At 37.3% G+C, this 21409-nt stretch overlaps 2 protein-coding genes and 1 pseudogene across 4 annotated transcripts in view; 2 read left to right on the top strand and 1 right to left on the bottom strand.

Moving 5' to 3' along the window:
* GSTCD (glutathione S-transferase C-terminal domain containing) overlaps positions 1-21409 on the top strand; it is a 206605-nt gene that overhangs the window by 61736 nt on the left and 123460 nt on the right. The window lies entirely within an intron of this gene.
* The window catches only part of INTS12 (integrator complex subunit 12), a 158953-nt gene that overhangs the window by 93753 nt on the left and 43791 nt on the right, over positions 1-21409 (bottom strand). For 2 of the 3 annotated variants that reach the window (XM_077142638.1, XM_077142639.1), the window contains exon 1: positions 2160-2322. Coding sequence is in view for 1 of the 3 variants with exons in the window: in XM_077142635.1 (XP_076998750.1) it covers positions 7537-7635 (99 nt within the window). In the remaining 2 variants the exon portion in view is untranslated. Of the gene's footprint in view, positions 1-2159; positions 2323-7536; positions 7636-21409 lie in introns of those variants that run through there. The other variant, XM_077142635.1, reaches the window with a different exon arrangement.
* Positions 807-3704, top strand: LOC143668065 (RNA polymerase II elongation factor ELL2 pseudogene; annotated as a pseudogene).

Below are 21409 nucleotides of genomic sequence, written 5' to 3'. Positions count from 1 at the left end.
TGTCCCCTATGTTTCACTCCTGGCCTCCTACCATGGCCATCAGCACTCTACCACAAACTTGCCCTAGGAAGAATTTGAGGTTCTGACAATAGTACCCATCCCCCAATAGTACTCTTACAGCTCAGACTTTCTAGAAAGTTCCTTATTCTTTAAAATCTGCATGTTTAATTGAACTTTGTGATTTTATTCGTTTAAAAAAAATTTTTAAATGGAAATGAGCAACGGCGAGTGAAGACATTTTAGCACTGAAGAGAATATTTAAAAAATTAAACCATTTTAAATATGAAAAAATATTTTTAAAAGGATGAATGGATTTAATCAAAATTAAAAATGTTTGCTGTGCAGAAGACTCTGTTTAGAGGATGAAAAGATAAGCTACAGACTGGAAAAAAGTATTGGTAAACCACATATCCCACAAAGAGCTTGTATCTAGAATATATAACGTATAAGGAAATTTCAAAACTCAACAGTAGAAATACAAACAATCCAATTAGAAAATGGGCAAAAAAATTAACAGATATTTTACCAAACAGGATATACAGATGTACACAAGCACATGAAAATTTGTTCAACTTTCTAGGACATCTGTGAAATACTAATTAAAAGTACGAGATATTACTACTCACTAATTATTAGAATGCTTAAAGTAAAAAAGTAACAACGCCAAATGCCGGTGATGAACTGGAGAAACGAGATCACTCATACATTGCTGATGAGAATGTAAAATAAATAGTCTGACCACTATAAACAATAGTTTGGCAGTTTCTTACAAAACTAAGCATGCAGTTACCACAAGACTCAGCAATTATTCCAGAGAAATGAAAATTTATACTCACACAAAAATCTGTATGTGAATATCCATAATAATTGTATTATATTCTTCAAGAGATGAAAGATTAAAAATAAATATATGCAATGAAATACAAAAAAGCAATAAAAAGTAAAAGACTGTTTACACTTGCTACGATTTGGACAGATCTCAGGGGCATTATGCTTAATATAAAAAGCTAGTCTCAAAAGGTTACATATACTATATGATTTAATATGTATAAGAGTCTTGGAATGACAAAATTAGAGAGATGGATAACAGATCAGTGGTTGGCAGGGTATAAGGATGGGGGCGGCAGGATACGACTATAAAGGAGTTCCTTTGTGGTGATGAGATATTTACACGAATCTATTTGTGGGTTCAAATCACATAAAACTATATACACACGAACAAGTTCATATAAAAATTGGTAAAATATATGACAGTATGTCAGCAGCGGGATGGCCCTAGAAGTGGCAGCGGCTGCAGAGGTCAGAGCAGCGATGGCTGCGGCAGAGCACAGCGCCCAGCTGCGGCAGAGCACAGCGCCCAGCTGCGGCAGAGCACAGCGCCCAGCTGCGGCAGAGCACAGCGCCCAGCTGCGGAGGCAGCTTTGGGGAGACTAAGATGGAGGCTGCGGGAAAGGGCTGGACAAACAATCTGCTGCTCTGGGGCCTCCCGGCTCAATTGCCTGGCATTTACACAAGGTAAAATTACAGCTTGTGCAACGAACAACTTCTATGAGATGACATGAGAAGGAATGACTCAAGCAGAAAAGAAGTCCCACTGCTCTAACACAAACGTTATCAAACCTGGTGCCATATGCAGGGAAAAGTATGTAAATTCGGACTGTTTCAGACGCAGTGCCTGAGAGGAAAAGGTCAGCTCCCATAAAACCCTGAAATACAACTGGAAAAACAAACCGCAGCAGCAGTGTTTCTCAGCCACCATACAGGGACACTGATTCACTTATTAGCATCGAAGGCCTACGAGAAACCTGAGTTGCTTGCTCGCTTGCAGAAAGATGGAGTCAGTCAAACAGACAACAACTCCCTCGGAGCAATTCTGAGGCAGGTAGCCAGTTTGAGTCCTAAGGACCTCTTGTAAGCCTTAAAGGATGATATTTTTAAAGAGCTACAAAGAAATTGGCGTGGATACAGAGAAATAGATGGTGATTGGCGTCAGTGCTCTCCAGGAAACAAATCCATGTCAGAAAGCTGCTGGTACCAGCCGTTCAGAATCTCCCCCCATGTTCTAGTAATGATGGTGCATCTTCTCTTCAGCAACGGCTGTTGAATTCAGATATCATCGATCCTTTTTTTTAGAAAAAAAAAAAAGCAGAATATCTCACCTGATAAACAGAGTACCACCAACGTTACATGGTCACCTGAGTCCCACGAGTAAGAAGCCTGCTGCAGGTCTTCAGCTGCCCGACTGTAACCGTTGCCATCCCCACCCCTCCACCGCTGTCTTCAACCAACCTGCCGGTCTCAAATCCTCCTTAGTCTGTAAATCTTCACTCCAATTCCCCTCGGACTCCAGGCGGCCTGGGAAGTCAAGAACTACTGTTGACAGTTTTAGTCAAAACAGTAGTATCTATGAAGACCAGCAAGACAAATACACCTCAAGGACTTCTCTGAAAACCTTCCCAACCCTGTTCAGTTCTACTAAAGTGTCCAAAGCTTATGGAAGAAAATCATTCAATATCTCACAAAAAGTCCAAAAAGATTTAAAAAAAAAAAAAAAAAAAGCAAGCAAGCAAGGAAAAGGACCAAATAAAAAAGCACAGCATTGAGACGGTCAAGGAAGAGGAGGAGGACTTTAAAAGGGAAGAGGAAATTGCCAAACTAAATAACTCCAGTCCGAATTCCAAGTGAAGGAGTTCAAGAGGGTTACATTGTCTCCCTGGAGCCTTCTTCAAAAATTGAGCTCCCAGATTATTTGATAAAATATGTTGCTATTGTCTCCTATGAGCAATGCCAGAATACAAAGTTGATTTCGATTCTGAGTATGGTAAATACAAGGGCCTTGTATGCCAGGAGGAAGACTGTAGCTAGAAGATTTATCAAATTGCGCAACGAAAGCACCTTTCTCCAGGCTCAAAAGAGTATCAGGATGTTCGTGAAGATGTTTTACAAGAATTTTAGGAAATCAAGCAGTCTAATCCCATTTACCATGAAGAAAAATATAGATGTGAGTATCTTCATAACAAGCTGGCTCACATCAAAAGACTAACAGGTGAATTTAACAACAGCAAGCAGTCATGGCACTAGAACTCTGCTGGGACCAGAAGATGGTTTAAATTCCAAGCGAGTTGCTCTAGTGTTCTAAAAAATAGAAGAAGAAAGAAATTTTTGCCTGTTGAAAGTTTCAGTATTAATCAACTTGAGTTCCTTTTTTACTTTTTTCCCCACTTAGTTCTGCTTCCTTGCATTTTTGAAGCTGCTTTGTCCGATTCCTTTTCTGCTTACGACTTGTGTTTATCAATAAGAAATTATTTTTTTAGATAGATATTGGAGATCCAGTATCTATACTTTAAATAATTTTTTCCTCAAAAAATTTTTTTCCTCAAAAACTTGCATTTGTCGGGCGGGCAACGGTGGCTCAGTGGCAAGAGTTCTTGCCTGCCATGCTGAAGAACTGGGTTTGCTTCCTGGTGCCTGCCCGTGCAAAAAAAAAAAAAAAAAAAAGCTTGCATTTGTCATTAGAAATGATTTTTTTTTAAGATAGTGGAGATCCAGTGTCCATAGTTCAAAGTTGTGTGCATAAAAACATAAAACCAAATTAAAAATGTGCAAAGTGAAATGATTTTGGATGAACATAAGCCTATTTTGTGAACTTTCTTAATGCGAACTCTTAGCCTTAAATGGTTGAATACTTAGAAATTTGCACAAAATTAAAACATTGTTTTGAAGGGTTAAGAAATAGAGAAGTTTATATTTATGCATGTAGATATGCATATACATATGTATATTCAGGCTGACTTGATGTAGAACAGTAAATCAGCCTTACAGGTTAACCCTCCATTGCTAAGGTTGCCTTAAGGTGTTTGCTAGTTGTGTACACAGTGTGGTTAATCATTAGCCACGCTGCTTCCCACGGGATCAGAGCAATGGTCTACCAGTGTCTGAAATGTGTGCTCAAGCTGTGTGTGTGCAGAGTTTGTGCAGATGTGAGCATTCATGAAGGGAAAAAAAGCTGCTACTCTTAGGAGGCCAAATGCTCAGGTCACAACTGATCAGGGTTACGATAGGTTTTTTCTTTTTTTTTTCTGACAGATTGCTCCTATTGTGGAAGACAAAAAAAATTTCCACTTCAGCAGTTTTTCAGCTTTATTAATGTCGGCCAAAACTGATAAGAAAATGAAACATCTATACTTTTGGGGGAAAATTATAACATTAAACATATAGGTAAACTATATACGGCTATAAAGTTTTTTTTTTTTTTGAAGAGAGATACACAAAGGAGCTATTACCTACATGAAATGTATATATTTGAAGTTTTTTTTTCTTCCTGGGTGCCAGAAATATAAAAAAGGAGAGATATATTTAACTATATCATATTGCGAGTCATCAAACTGCATAAATTTTCATTTCATAGAGTTTATCTGTTGACTTTGATTTAAGCTGTCATTTGTTTTATCATATGGGAACATGAGTTATGTGGTAAAAAAAAATCAGGATTTTGAACTAATATTAATTCAAGTGTTGTTTTATTGTATTGTCTTTTCAAAGTGCTGCCAGTTGAAAAGGGAAGCATTATGTTTACAAATCTGTTTTGAAATATTTGTTGAAGTTTCGTTAGTATCTTTAATAAAGATGTTTCTCTCCAGCAAAAGCAAACAAACAAAAAAACTGGTAGAAACTGTATAAGTTTACTTGCTGTCGTGAGCAGAATAGTGCCAACATTGATTTCCTGGTTTTGATATTGTACTATAGTTATATAAAACATCACCATTGGGGAAAGCTGGGTAAAGGATTCATGGAATTCTGTGTACTACTTGTGCAACTTCCTGTGGGTCTATAATTATTTAAAGATAAAAAGTTAAAATATAATCTAAGCAGAAATATGGAAAATATCAAGGAAATAAGATAAAGATAAAATTGAAGCTCACCTTTTAAAAAGGTCATCAGGAAACTTGTGGAGACTGCTTGTAAATCAAATGTTCGTTTATGCAAGGCAAGAGCTACAAAGACATCTTAATGGATTTCGCCTTATTAAATAGCAGTGCCATGCTAATACACACTAATAAACATTGCCTATCACTTTCAACAGATAGTCCATTTCACAGATTTCTATTCTTAGGCTCCCAGAGAAATGGAAAAAGTCAAATGATATAACATAATTTGAGTTCCTTCAGAGCAGCATTGATTGAGTAGTGATTAATATAGTTTAAGAATAGTTCAAGTATAAATCCTGCTGATAGTTATACTTGGGTCCCCTCTGACCACCCACATCCCCACCTTAAAATTTCAAGGTTCCTTAGAGGATATTATAGTGTTATGTATGTATGTTCATGTAGAGAAGATGTAGAGGAAGTTCTTTCATGTTGAAAATTCAGTAGTATCCAATTTCAATTTACATTTGAAAGTCTTGAAAACTGGGACTGAGTATTTTGTTTTGGCTATCAAACTTGTTGAGAGAATACATTTGTTTTGAATTTCATATTCAGCTCAGCTGTGGAAAGGACACGTTTGTATAACACTAGCTAAATCATTTGCAACCACTTTGCTATCAACAGAACCTGAAAAAGAATAGCAAGATTCAGGTTTTATTAGTTCAAATGCCACAAGTGACAGTGTAGGACCTGTTCATGGTCTAGGGGAGAACTGGTAAAATGGGTTCACAGCTTTGGTAGCAAAACCCACGTAGCATTTGAATCACTGGGTTTCTTGTTTCTCTTTTTCTGTTTTTAAGCCATGAAACCAGATTATCTTCTTAAGAAAATATACTGCCCTTTTTTTTTCTTTTAAGTGTACTTAACGATAGCATAGTGATTTAAAAAATAAAGTTTAAAAGTCTTTATTTCTCTAGAGTTGGATTTACTCTAATGCTTATCAGTATTATGTTATGCTTTGCTCTTTTAGTGTTATACTTCAAGAAGCCTATTTATAGAACATGTTTTTAAGTACTTTGCAGAAACCATGATGACAGATTACCAAGAAAGGTTTTATCTAGTGTGAATTACATAAAATCTTTTAAAAGCATTGCTTTTTTTTTTTTACATGGGCAGGCACCAGGAATCGAACCCAGATCCTCTGGCATGGCAGGTGAGCATTCTTGCCTGCTGAGCCACCGTGGCCCACCCAAAAGCATTGCTTTTTAAAACTGAATAAAAATATTTGACATGAGAAAACATCTATGTGATTAAAAAATTTATCTGGGGTGCACAGGTGGTTCAGTAGCAGAATGCTTGCTTTTCATGTGGAGACCCAGGTTCGATTCCTGGACCATGCACCCAAACAATAAAATTTATCAGAACTTTATTTAATTAGGCCATATTGTAAAGTGTAAAAATTATCTGTAGTTTTTTTTTGTCTGTAAACTTAGTATTTATTGAACAATCAAGGAGATTTATGTCTATTCCTGGCTCCACTAGGTCATTTATTATGGTACTGGACATGTTTGAAAATTACCATGATTTATTTTGGAAACACTATTAATTCACTGATTAAACTTCAAATTATCCATATCAAAGGTAAATCTAATTATGATACATTAGACATTTTTAATATTAATATAGTACCAATACCAGCCAAGAATTCTAATGCCTCTTCACTTAGTGTTGAAATATAGTTAGGGTGGCCATTTTATTTCAGCATGACCTGGAGCACCATTTTAGTCCTGCTGTTTCCAGTGGCACCCAAGTTCTCTTAATTTGGACTAAAAATATGTACTGACTTCAAGATAAGACTTTTCTGATGAATTTCTTTTAGCCAAAGTTTTTTGTTTTATGAGTTTTTCCAATGCTCACTGATACTGAATCTGTAATAACAGGCTTTGATGCTTTAGAATGAGGCAGCTTTGAAAGAAGATTGGTAAGTGTTTTACATTAATTGTTAGTGGTTTAATGTTTAGTTACCCATTTTAAGTGGACGACAATTTATTTGGCGGTGCCACACAGAAGAAATGAGGAAGAGAAAAGAATCTTTGCTCTAAAACAAAGGTAATTGCAATAAGGTAGTTAATCTCAGCCTTCAACATCCTTTTCTACAAAGACAAATAAGTAATCCAAACATTTCAGGGTTATTTGCAAACTATGTGTAAGTGTTCTAAAAGCCCTGAAAGACCATTTCTATTTATAATTAGTACAAAACTAGGTTTGTATTAATTCCTTTTTGTACATTTTCAAAATGGTATTTCCTCATATAATTTAGTTTCTAAATTATCTAAAGCCTTCCTAGATTCTTTTGAACCTATCTCACAGCAAGTAATTTTTTAGATTTAAAAACTCTATAGTTAAACATTGAAGAATTATTTTTAAAAATCCTAAATGTTTACAATTACATTTAGAAGATAGAGGGAAAACAAATGGGCTGGATCCTTATTTTTCTGCTAATGGAAAACTAATTAGTATTATTAATTTCAGTTAAAATTGGCATTATTCAAACAGTTATGATTAAAAATCAGCTCAACTACACAATGAACTATTCTATTCTGTGCTCTGAACCAGCTCCTCTTAGTCTTCAAACCCATTCATTACTTTTACTTAATTAGACTTAACTCACATTAGAGAGATACCTGAAACAAGGAAATTTTCCTAATAGCTGGGCAATCACAATAGCTGACAGGCACTGCAACAATACAGTTGTCCAATTTTGGATCATCTGAAGAAAAAACAAAAAATTATCCTTAACCATAGTGCAAAAATGTAGTCAGAAATAGAAGACTGTAATTATTTAAATGTCACAAATTAATACCATCATGTTTCTAGATATGAATTATATATGCTTGTAGAAAATTATTAAATTCATTTTTATTTTGAAACCATGATTATATTTAAAAGTTAAACATATTCTGTATATATGAATGCAAACGTATTTGCTTCCCAAACCTAAGAAGTTTGAAAATGATCACACAGCAAACATTTTACAAAATTGGTTAAACTTAATTCTCAAGACAATTCATTATCTTAAAAATTGTCTATTGCAGTGGGAAAACAAAAGCATTTTTTTTTTGCGGCAGTGTACATATTCAACAAACTCAACATTAAAATTTTTTATATTTAGATTATATGTAACTAGAATAAAAAATTAAAAAAAAAGGACTGTACAACACAGTGAATGCTATTGTAAATGATGGACTATAATTAATACTGCAGTTATAAAAATGTTCTTTCATGCATTATAACAAATTCATGTACCACACTACCACACTAGTGCCATACTAATGCAAGGTGTTCATAATAGAGTGGTATATGGACTTTGTATTTTATGCATGATTTTTCTGTAAACCTACAACTTCTGTAAGAACGAAAAGAAATAAGTATGTGACATAAATTTTCAAAGTGCTTATACAGACAAAATCTTTCCACTGTGATTAAAAAGTCACTGCTTTATAGAATCACACACACACAAACACAAAACCTTTATAGGGTGCTTTGTAGGTAGATAGGGTCAAACCTTCTCTCTTTCCTTTTTGCTTAAACAACTTTATTGACTAAATACTTCCATGCCCTTGGAGACATGCACTTTAATTTTTTTTCAGCAAATCAAGGAGGGAAACCCAATGACAAAAGTGATATTAATGAGAATGATTTTGAAAATTGCTTTCCAGTCATGCCTATCTGTTTTCACCAAATCTAGTGGTCTGCTGCAAAATCGGGTCATTTTTGGATTAGACAGGCAATGATCTGAATAAAAAAAATGCTTTTTAAGTAATTTTCTTTGTTTAAAAAATAAGTGCTTTGGATATGTTTCTCATTACTAAGCAATGTCCAAGTTTATAGAGCTATTCTTCATGAGATATATTGGATTCTGATTTAGGCACTTGAACAAACTCTTTTAATGATGTATTGGTCAGATTCCCAACATGAAAAGATGGCACACTCAAGTTGGGATCATTTGAGGAAGTTTATATTCAAAGAGATTAATTGTATATGCTCTAAGAAGATAATGCAGAAATCTGGGGTTAGTCACAAAGTAGCTGTTTCCACCTCTATGCTTGAGTGGATATGGGGAAAACTAAGGAGAAAAAGCCATGTAGTACAGTCTGCCTTGAGAGGAGCAGTAAGTTTCAAGCAAGACACAGAGCCAATCCCAGGTGACCTGCAGAGTTAAGAGCCAGAGGAATAAGTATCCTGACCTCACCTTCTCCATCTGATTTCCTGCTGAATTTTCTCATTGACCCAACCCATTCAAGAAAGGAAACTTGTTGATATATGAGGTCATCTGGGCAGAGAGCAGGCGGATTTTTGGAGGGGCAAGTTAAGAGAACTGGCACAGAGGTTATGGGAATTCAAAACTGGGAGAGACATTTTAGATGATCTGGAATGAGGAAATAAGTTCATGGACAGCATAAGTAATATGCATTGTGTGATACACAATCAAGACACACTGTTCATCTATCAACTGAGATCAGATCTCTAGTTCCATATCCATCATGCTTTGTAATTAAACTGCAGACACCTCTATGGAGTCTCTTGTTGTGAACTCACATAGGTTTGTATTGCTATTATGTTAAAGAAACTAATAAAATTTGAAAATTGCTATATTGGGGAGAGGGTGTTAGGTGAAATGTTTTGGAAGAGTTCTTCCTTCACAGCTTGTTTCAGTTCATGTTATAATTTAGCTGAAAATTACTTTCAACAACTGTTATAGAAAATTGCTTTAATGTGATTATTTTAAATCTTCAGAGTTGCAGGTGAAGGATGATAAAATAGCCTTCTAAGTATTGTAGTGTTTGCTAGGAGGTTTACAATTTTGAACGCATTTGGTTTTTCAAATAATTTCTCACTTGCTGAATGCACTGTATTACTTCAGCAAGGGGGTTGGGAGATTATAGAGCATCTCTTCTACTTCTCCTCACATCCTGGAAACCCTTGATCACAGTGTCTACTCTGAAATTAAAGATCTTCCTTGTGAAGAGCAGATTTTGTGCTTTTGCCGCATGAGTGATATCCTTGCATTCCAGGTCTCTTCCTCCTTTCTCATATAGCTGTGTTGCTAGCAAAATTGGGTAAACTCTTAAACCAAAATACCTGTATTTATGTAGGTTTATTATTAATATATTTTATCTCTCTGTATCAAGAAGTAGAAATGATCAATGTCAGCTGAGCTTTTCTGCTGCATCTGTGATTATTATTATATTTAATTGTAAGTGCCTGCATTGTACCCAACCATTTTTAAGAGGTGATAATTTCCCTTGATTTTCTAATAGAGAGAGGCCCTTGTTAGGTTTGAATGCCTATAGAACATAAAAGGTTTTACTCAAAAATAGAATATTTTAATATTCTATTAAAACATTCCTACTTCTTAAAACATAATTAATCCTGGGGCGGGCCGCGGTGGCTCAGCGGGCAAAGTGCTTGCCTGCTATGCCGGAGGACCTCGGTTCGATTCCCGGCCCCAGCCCATGTAACAAAAACGGAGAAACAGAATACAATAAAACAAGAAAATGTTTAAAGATGTTTCCCTTTCTTCCTTCCTTCCTTCCTTCTATCCTTCCTTCCTTCTCTCTGTCTTTCCTTTAAAAAAAAAAAAAAAAAAAAAACATAATTAATCCTAAAGTTAACCTTACTTATACTTTTCAATTCTGTGCCCTTCTCCAGACTTATCTCTCCTGCCTTTTTTTTTTTTTTCAACTAACAGAATTCCCTTTAATATTTCTTTGCAGAGCAAATTCTCTCAGCATTTGTCTGTGAAAATTCTAATCTTTCCCTCACTTTTGAAGGACAACATTGCTGGAGAAAGAATTCTTGGCAGTTTTTCTGTTTTGGAATCTTAAATATATCATACCGCTGCCTTCTCACCTCCATGGTGTCCGCTGAGTAGTCCAGACTTAGTCTTATGTGGCTTCCCTTGTATGTGGTGAATTGCTTTTCTCTTGTTGCTTTCAAGACTTTCTGCTTCTTTTCAGCATTTGATAGTCTGATTAGTGTGTCTTGGAGTAGTCTATTTGGATTTATGCTATTTGGAGTTTGTTGGGCTTCTTTGATTTGCATATTTATGCCTTTTATAAAGGTTGAGAAGTTTTGCCCAAATATCTCCTTAAATAATCTTCCTAGCCCTTTTTTCATCTCCTTCTGGGACACAAATGATTCTTATATTTGTGTACTTTATGTTGTCCATCATTTTCCTGAGATCCATTTCAAATTTTTCCATCTTTTTTACCATTTGTTCTTTTGTGCATTTGAATTCAGTTGTCCTGTCCTCTAGTTCACTTATTCTTTCTTTGTCTCTTCAGATCAACTCTAGTGTGTCTCTAATGTATTTTTAATTTGATCTACAATGTCTTTCATTTCTTTAAGGTCTGCTATTTTTCTGCTTATTCTTTCAAATTTTTCTTTATGCTTTTCTGGTGTCTTCTTGATATCCTTTATGTCTTTAGCCAACCCATTAAAGTTATTTAGGAGATTTGTACAAATCCTGTTTCTTCTCTTGTGTTTTGACTTGGACATTTGGCTTGGCCATATCGCCTTGATTTTTCATGTGCTTAGTGAGTTTTTGTTGTTTTTTTTTACCATTTGATTGTCTTGGTAAGGCTATTTTGAAAGTTGATTTCCCTTGCTCAACTAAGATTTTGTAGTTGCTTGGGTTTGCATTGAGGCCTCCTTTTGCACTTGTCAGTAATTCCCTGCCAAGCCAAAGCCAGAACCTCATGCAGGAGGTACATCTCTAATTGAAGATCTGTTAAAAGCTAAGGAGACAGTTTGCCAGAGTGCACTTTCCCTCTCTACCCCGCAGATGGTGTTCTTGGGCCCCTTCTTGCCCTCAGCCTTGCCTCTCCATGACTGTGTCAACTGGCTGGGCAGGATGGAGACCAGGTGCAAATACGTCAACTCCCCAGGTCTCCACAGAAAGCCACTAGCTCCAGGTGTGAAGGGTGGGGCCTGGGTACTGTGTACCTCAGCAGAGAATCTGCTTGTGGGCACAATGTATCTGGTGGTTCCCAGGCTCCTGTGTGGAATGGTCTTGGGCTGATGGTCTGAGAATTTCAAGTTCCCTTGCCCATAGCCAGCCTGGGAGTGCATGGCACTACAGTGCGGCTCGCTCCCTCATCCCTGCCTCTCTCCTTGTGCATATTGTGAATGCTCTCAGCCCCCATAGAAAAAGCAGTAGTGGGACACAGAATCTCTTTCACCAGCCAATCATCAGATAGACTCTGCTCTGTGTGCTACCCTCCTTCTAAGGGCAGGGCCCCCACTCTTCACCAAAACCAGGTGTCCACAGCAGCCTGCCTTGGGGTGGGGGTGGAGGCAATAGGCATTGGGCACTGGCAACAAGGTCTGTATGTGTAAGTAAATCAAGTTTACTGATTACCACAGAAGCTCCTGCCTGCAGAGCTGAGACGGAAGATCTCTCAAGTTCACTGTGGAGGTGGGAGTACAGTAACATGCTACTGCTTCAGCACCTTCTCTGGCCTGTACATCACAGGCTGCCCCAGCTGGACTAAGTCAATTCACCCCATCCTCTCAATCATAGTTTCTCTGCTTTTCCATCCAGTTCCTCCCTATATTGTGTAGTAGTCCCTCTCTGGTCACTCATACCCTAGCACCACTGTCCCAGTTGTTTTTCCATACTTTCTCTCATTGTTCCATGGTGTAGGGATGAAATCAGCTTATCCTATTCAGCCATTTTCCTAGAAGTCAAGACCGTCTTCTTTTTTTAACTTTTTTTTTATTGTATAGTATGATATATATACAAAGCAAAGAAATAAAAAAGCAATAGTTTTCAAATCACTCTTCAACAAGTAGTTACAGACAGATCCCAGAGTTTATCATGGGCTACCGTATGATCCTCTCATATTTTCCCTCTAACTGCACCAGAATATAGGAGGCTAGAGGGCTTAAATATTTTTTTGTCATCACAATCAACTTCTTTTCTTTCTTTTTTTTGTGAAAAATAACATATATATAAAAAAGCAATAAATTTCAAAGCACAGCACCACAATTAGTTGTAGAACATATTTCAGAGTTTGTCATCGGATATAATTCCACAATTTTAGGCTTTTACTTCTATCTGCTCTAAAATACTGGAGTCTAAAAGAGATAACAGTTTAATGATTCAGCATTCATATTCATTTGTTAAATCCTATCTTATCTATATAACTCCACCATCACCTTTGATATTTCCATCCCTCTCTTCAAGATTGTTTAGGCTATGGCAATTATAAATTTTTCTTATTAGAAGGGTCTGTCACTAATATGGGGTAGGGAGATGGAACTATCTGTTGTTCTGGAGAGGCTGATCTGGAGAGGCTGGGCTAGATTTCCGGACTTATTAGGACCAGGGACCCATCTGGAGGTTGTAGGTTTCTGGAAAGTTGCTCTAGTGCATGGAACCCTGTGGAATCTTATATACTGCCCTAGGTGCTCTTTAGTATTGGCTGGAATGGTCCTGATTGGGGGTTGGCCAGTTATGGTAGGTAGCAAGGTCTACCTGGAGCTTGCGTAGGAGCAACCTCCTGAGTAGCCTCTCGACTCGATTAAAATATCATAAGAAAAGCTTGTAATGCATTTATTATTTTATTTTTATAGAAAGTCATATATTTTTGTTAATATCCTCTAGAACATTTTTTGAAGCATTCTAAAGTCTTTTTGTACTATCCTTTTTAAAAACATCCTAATGCAGTGACACCACCTTTTTTAAAGCTTAGTTTCCAAATCAGGTAGCCTGTAAGTTGTTGGGCAAATGAGTATGAAGGATTTCTCATTTATTTACTAAACATTTGCATGGGGCTTATTATGTGTTGGGACTCTTCTAAGCAATTTGCAAATATTAACTCATTTAATCCTCAAACATTAAAGGTTTTACTTTCTCAAACCAAGGATTAGAGAAGTTCAGCAATTTGCACAAGGTCAAACAGCTAGAAAATGGAAAGACTGGAATAAGCATTAAACCCTTTATCATTTCTCTCTGAAAAGTGTACTTTCTGGTTTTGTTAAATGTTTAGAAGACATTTTCTCTCTCACTGTTTAGCAGTACTGTGCTTAAAGTTCTAGAATTAATTCTTAATTTCTTATGGACAATTTGAGACATGCAAATGTAAATATAATGAATAGAACGAACCCCCAAGTACCTAGTACACTAGCTCTTAGCACTTTACTAGCTCTAGGGAAGCCTCCTAACCTAGGGTGTTCTTGTAATTTGTTGATTGGGTGTGAGTGTATGTGTGTGTGCCTGAGCCTGGTTGCATACATACATGCATATCCTTATGAAATTGCAGAAATATGAGACTCTTCTGATGGCCTACCAGAAAATTCAGGATACAAACAAACAAACAAAAAAATGATTGTGGAACTCAAACTGAAGATAGTATCCATCACAGTGAATTTTTGCCTCATGGTAATAACATTTTCAACTAGTGATGATTAATTTGGGCTGTATTTTAAGCCATTGAATAAATTTTACTGCCAAGAACTTTATTCAATCATTTCTATCACTAAAAATTTGCTGAAAATGATAATAAATAATACCTGGGAGCATCTATACGAACTAAGGACAAAAATAGACCTTTTTCATTATTAGAATAGGACTCATGTTCTTTTAAGAAAATCTTCAGTGAAATACAATACATTACTTCCTGTTCTAGTTTGCTAGCTGCTGTAATGCAATATACCAGAAACGGAATGGCTTTTAAAAAGGGGAATTTAATGAGTTGCTAGTTTACAGTTCTAAGGCCAAGAAAATGTCCCAATTAAAACAAGTCTATAGAAATGTCCAATCAAAGGCATCCAGGGAAAGATACGTTGGTTCAAGAAGGCCGATGAAGTTCAGGGTCTCTCTCTCAAGTGAGACGGCACATGGCAAACACAGTCAAGGCTTCTCTCTCAGCTGGAAGGGCACATGGTGAATACGGTGTCATCTGCTAGGTTTCTCTCCTGGTTTCCTGTTTCATGAAGCTCGCTGGGAGGCGTTTTCCTTCTTCATCTCCAAAGGTCACTGGCTGGTGGACTCTCTGCTTTGTGGTGCTGCAGCATTCTCTGCTCTCTCTGATCTCTCATTCTCCAAAATGTTTCCTCTTTTATAGGACTTCAGAAACTAATCAAGACCCACTCAAATGGGTGGAGACATGTCATCCCCTAATCCAGTTTAACAACCATTCTTAACTAAATCACATCAACCAGGGAGATGATCTCATTACAGTTTCAAACATACAGTATTGAATAGAGATTATTCTACCTTTATGAACTGGGATTTATATTAAAACATGGCTTTTCTTAGGGGGCATGCTTCCTTTCAAACCAGCACACTTCCTCAAAACCAAAGTTTTGAGATTCAGATTATAATTGTATCCCCAAACAAGGAGAAGTGTGATTATTTTTACCACATTACTTGGCTGGCCCATTTCATTGGGCCTGTGAAGCACTGCTGAAGCGAAAAACTTATGTATTCTCTTCCTTCATGGTATGTGATCAGCTTAGAAATGTGTGCCCTATGCAACCCAGTAATTTGGCCAGTTGGTGGCACATGCATTTCACTAGGATTTGGGGGGTAAAAAGAGTCAAGAGAGAATTCAGGTATAAGATACAGAAAATTCTGTCAGTAAGGCCTGCCTCAAGGATAAGAGAAATAGCCACCTAATACTGAACTTGTGGGAGAATCTGCTTCAGCAGCAGGGTTTCCTACTGGGAAGTCTGTGGGAGCTGGATGATTCCAATAAATCTATATTATTTTGGAATATATCCCTTCTAGAACTTTCCCTTTTAAGAAAAACATTTAAAAGCATTATTTTTTTCTTAATCCCCTATTTTCTATAAGACTTTTATATTACCAGTTAGATTTTGTCAACTACATTGCATTTTAGAAACAGAATTTCTGTGGTTGTTTAGGGTTCACTGAAGTGGAAAGACTGTAGCAGTAGGTGTTATGAACACCAGGAAGGAGGGAGATTGATGCCTTTGTTAGAAAATGTTTCAAGCAGGTCAGGCAGGTCTTGAATTTGGCCTTAAAAAAATCAACTTCACATTAATAGAAAGGAGAATGCACAGTAATAACAAGAAACAGTGTTAACAAAGGTAGACAAGAGAGAATGAGTATGTAGAAGGGAATTTTAAGTGAATATCAGAAATTTTATGAAGTAATAGTAATTAAGAATGGATTGGTAATATAGAACCAGCTCATTTAAGGCCTTTAATATCATAATCTTTGCTCTTTTTTTTCATCACAAAGCCCAGTTTTTAAATTTGTGTGTGTGTGTGTGTGTTTGGAGGGAGGGGACTACTGTTTCCCTTAGCTGTACGTTTACAGAAAAATCATACAAAAAGTCAGTTTTCACTATTATTAACTCTTTGCATTCATGTGGTACTTTTGTTACAATTCATGAAACAATATTATTATTAATGTACTATTAACTATAGTCCATAGTTTTCCTTAGGATTCATTGTTTTTGTTGTACAGATCTATGGTTTAAAATTTATTTTTCTTGATAACATAATACAACCTAAAATTTCTTTTTTTTTAATTTTTTTTATTAATTGAAAAAAATTACAGGAAAGAAACACAAACATTCTTAATATGTGATCATTCCATTCTACATATATAATCAGTAATTCACAATATCATCACATAGCTGCATATTCATCATCATGATCATTTCTTAGAACATTTGCATCAATTCAGTAAAAGAAATAAAAAGACAACAGAAAAATAAAATGAAAACAGAGGAAAAAATTCTACATACCATACCCCTTACCCCTCCCTTTCATTGATCACTAGCATTTCAAACTAATTTTATTTTAACATTTGTTCCCCCTATTATTTATTTTTATTCCTGTATGTTCTACTCATCTGTTACAAGGTAGATAAAAGGAGCATCAGACACAAGGTTTTCACAATCACACAGTCACATTGTGAAAGCTATATCATTGTTCAATCATCATCAAGAAACATGGCTACTGGAACACAGCTCTACATTTTCAGGCACTTCCCTCTAGCCTCTCCATTTCCTCTTGGATAACAAGGTGATATCTACTTAACGCATAAGAATAACCTCCAGGATAACCTCTCCACTCTGTTTGGAATCTCTCAGCCATTGACACTTTGTCTCATTTCACTCTTCCACCTTTTGGTCCAGAGGGTTTTCTCAATCCCTTGATGCTGGGTCTCAGCTCATTCTAAGGTTTTTCTCAATCCCTTGATGCTGAGTTCCAGTTCATTCTAGGATTTCTGTCCCACATTGCCAGGAAGGTCCACACCCCTAGGAATCATGTCCCACGTAGACAAGAGGAGGGTGGTGAGTTTGCTTGTTGTGTTGGCTGGAGAGAGAGACCACATCTGAGCAACAAAAGAGGTTCTCTTGGGGGTTATTCTTAGGCCTAATTTTAAGTAGGCTTGACCTATCCTTTGTGGGGTTAAGTTTCATGTGAACAAACCCCAAGACTGGGGGCTCAGCCCTAAAATTTCTTTTTAATCACTTTCAAATATATAATTCAGTGCTGTTGATTATGTTCACAATAGTGCAGTCTTCTTTTCATTTCAAAACAATGTTCCATGCTTTTAGAACTCCTTGAAAGGACAGAAAACAACTCACGATTTTATATGTCCCTTTATACATTCACATATTATTTCCAAAAATGAACTTTCTGAAGAGAATGGAGGCATCTATACTGATATAATCTATTAATTTTATGACCTATGGATATTAGTAAATGACATTCTAAAGAGTCTTTGTGACATTCAAAGGTCAGTGACTAATCTATTAAAGTAGTAAAATAGACCATTATTCCATTAGACAAGATTTGACTCATTTTCCTCGTATTAATATATTTATTGAACATAAACATAAAGTTATGTTTTTCTGACTTCTTGATTCTTCAAACCTGTATATGACTCTGCCTGTTGTCGTTTACCAAAGAGCTACAACATTTTATGTTGTTTTCTACTTGACCACTGTTCTAGTTTGCTAGCTGCCGGAATGCAACACACCAGAGACGGATTGGCTTTTAATAAAAGGGGATTTATTTTGTTGGTTCTTCAGAGGAAAGGCAGCTAACTTTCCACTGAGGTTCTTTCTTACGTGGAAGGCACAGGATGGTCTCTGCTGGTCTTCTCTCCAGGCCCCTGGGTTCCAGCAACTTTCCCCGGGGTAACTTCTTTCTGCATCTCCAAAGGCCTGGGCTGAGCTGCAAGTGCTGAGATGAGGAATGCCAAGCTGCTAGCAGTGCTATGTTGCAATCTCCCATTTAAGCACCAGTCAATTAAGTCAGACATCACTCATTGCAGCAGACACACCTCCTAGCTGACTGCAGATATAATTGGCAACAGATGAGGTTCACGCACCATTGGCTTATGTCCTCAGCAACAAGACTAGGTATGCTCACCTGACCAAGTTGACAACTGAATCTAACTAACACATGTCCACCCCTTGTCAACTTGGCAACTTCAAGCATCACCTTAAACAGATGTAAAAAATTCTCTTGCTGTGGACCTGTGAATCTCAAAACAAGTCCGGTGCCAAAAGCAAAGGAGGATATTCACAGGATACAGATTTTCATTTCCATAGGAAGAAATTGGAAGAAACACAGATGTAAAACCTGCAGGGCAAGCACCATGGGATTTCAAAGTCCGAAAGTCATTCATCCTTGGGCTATAGGAAGTGTCAGTCCCACCCCTTCCAAGGGCCTATGCAGTGGCCGGCCTCTTTCCAAATCAACCTCGGGGAACATCGAGGAGACCACCTCTGGGCTCCATTCTCTCCAGGCATCAGGGCCACCCCTGGGCTCTCTGCCATTTCTGGGGCACACACTCTACCCCTCCACATGGTGGCAGCCAGGCTCTCCCAGTCCCCCAAGGAGCGTGCTATGCCTTTTCCAAGGCCCGAGGCTGCACAACTCTTCCACTGCAATGAGAGGGGAGACTCATCCTCGCCCTTCAGGTTAAACTCACCCTCTCCATGTATATGGGTGGGTCCACTCTCCTGGCCCAGGTTTCTTGGCTTCAGACCTGAGCTTCCATGGTTCTTACTCTGCAAACTCCAATTTCTCCCTTTTGTGTCCTCCTTTGCCAAGATTGGCAGTGGTTCCATTTACATCAACAGTCTCTTCAAGCCCTCCAGGACTTCTCCATCAATCTCTTCACAGTTCCTCCAGAGTCTTCCCCTTAGCCATCCCAAACACAGTCCCAACAGATCTGGCATTTGCAAACCGCAGCAGCACCCCACTCTCCGGTACCAACTCTGTTCTGGTTTGCTAGCTGCCGGAATGCAACACACCAGAGACGGATTGGCTTTTAATAAAAGGGGATTTATTTTGTTGGTTCTTCAGAGGAAAGGCAGCTAACTTTCCACTGAGGTTCTTTCTTACATGGAAGGCACAGGATGGTCTCTGCTGGTCTTCTCTCCAGGCCCCTGGGTTCCAGCAACTTTCCCCGGGGTGACTTCTTTCTGCATCTCCAAAGGCCTGGGCTGAGCTGCAAGTGCTGAGATGAGGAATGCCAAGCTGCTAGCAGTGCTATGTTGCAATCTCCCATTTAAGCACCAGTCAATTAAGTCAGACGTCACTCATTGCAGCAGACACACCTCCTAGCTGACTGCAGATATAATTGGCAACAGATGAGGTTCACGCACCATTGGCTTATGTCCTCAGCAACAAGACTAGGTATGCTCACCTGACCAAGTTGACAACTGAATCTAACTAACACAACCACCATTTAGTTTTGGTATAATGAAAACCTGGCATTTCAGTGTAAGAGATTGCTGACTTTTTTTTTTTTTTTTTTTTTGCCATTTGTTCTGGAGTGTAGCAATGCAGGGATATACTGTGGAAAGAAACTTAACCAAAAGCACATGGAGAGAATTCCACCTGTTACTTGTGTCAAGGGTGTATTAGCCTTTTTTTCTGTGCCCTAAATCTACGTCACCATTCCGTGTGTGTGTGCTTTGTCACCCTAAGTTAAATCTTAAATTTGAAAATTCTATTTCTGGAGCTGCTCTTTACCTGCACAAAACTGATAGCCCTCATTTGCACATGTCAGAAAGGGACTGGGTAGTAGTAGTAGATTACCCCACCTGCTCTCCCAGAGGGAGAAAATTCCCTAGAGGTTCTGAGTAAGACGGCAACACACTTTTTGCTTTGTTGTCAGATTGGAAGTGTCTGTGTCTTCAGTCCCTGAAGCCAGATTTTGAGTGGTTTCCCGAAGGAACTACTCATATGGAAAACAGTCCTCCCCTGCATAATTTTTATCACCTAATAAATGATTATGATTGGGTCTGTCAGCACTATGGGAGGCACTTGACTGAACGGGGCATTTGAGTGGCAGATCGTAGCAATAGATTATGTATTTTGGCAGTCAGCCTGAAGTCCTAGATGAATATGTTCTAATTTCCTTAAGTTTTCCCTATTGCTTTTTTTAGGATATTCTTAGCATTTACTAATACCAAGCCAAAACTATACTCTATTTAGAGTTAGCTGCTTGTTCTGGGTCAATTAACACATCTGATTTTTAAATAAGTGCTGAAACAGATGGAAAATGATTACTGGGGATAGATCCAAGTGGATGCTGTTTTTTACCTGATGTCTAATACGACTGACCTATTACTTCAGGGAATGTAGTAGCAGGTGTTGATATTTTTCCAAACAGCAGTTTGGTCATCTTTGGTAGGATATGCTTAGTGCAGTGTGAAATTGACATTTCCAGTCTCCAGGTTGCCATTTACAGTGACCAGTTTCTATTGATGAGCCTTTTTTGCTTTTTGTTTACTTCACATCCACATAAGATTTTAAAAATTGTATCTCAGTTTTAAATTGATTCATGCTTTTGTTTCAGAGAAAGTAGTTTGCCTGAACATATATATGTGTGTGTGTGTGTGTGTGTGTGTGTGTGTGTTTGCTCTTGAGTGTAATATCTGTTGGAGATTGGCTTATATTTCAATCTTTCTTGTATAAGTTTAAAAAAATTTAGATTTTGAAAGATCATATAGTTAATTGGTGAGTCTTGTCACCTCCTTTGGTTAAGAACATAATTTGTCCCAGACAAATAAGTATAAGCCATCTCTAAAAAATATGTTCTCAAGATAAATGAGTTTATGAATGACTGTTTCTGCTGAATACCTAGAATGATACCATTCTTGTTTACATAGTAAACAAGACAAACATGAACCAACATCAAAATGTTTTGGTACTGTATCAAATCTGTCACATTTTTCTTTTTATTGTAGAAGGCTCGCCAGCTTGGAAATTCCACATAAAAAGCAGATGAGGAATTAAGAGCACAGAGGGTATTAAAAATCCTCCTTAAAATGAGAATCCTCCTAAATATTTGTCTTTTATGAAGCCCTGTATTGTTAATCCATCATAAAAGACCTCTTTATTACTTTTACCAACTCATTAAACAGAAGTGAGAAAGGAAAGGGATGAGTAAAATTAAAGATTTTAGAGTTGAACATTTTTCTTCTTAGTTATATATGTCTTGTTTGGTATTTTTTTAACCATATAAGGTACTT

Source organism: Tamandua tetradactyla, chromosome 24 (assembly GCF_023851605.1).
Source record: "Tamandua tetradactyla isolate mTamTet1 chromosome 24, mTamTet1.pri, whole genome shotgun sequence".
NCBI classification, from domain to species: Eukaryota; Metazoa; Chordata; class Mammalia; order Pilosa; family Myrmecophagidae; genus Tamandua; species Tamandua tetradactyla.
This window is presented reverse-complemented; position numbering and strand designations above follow the sequence as displayed.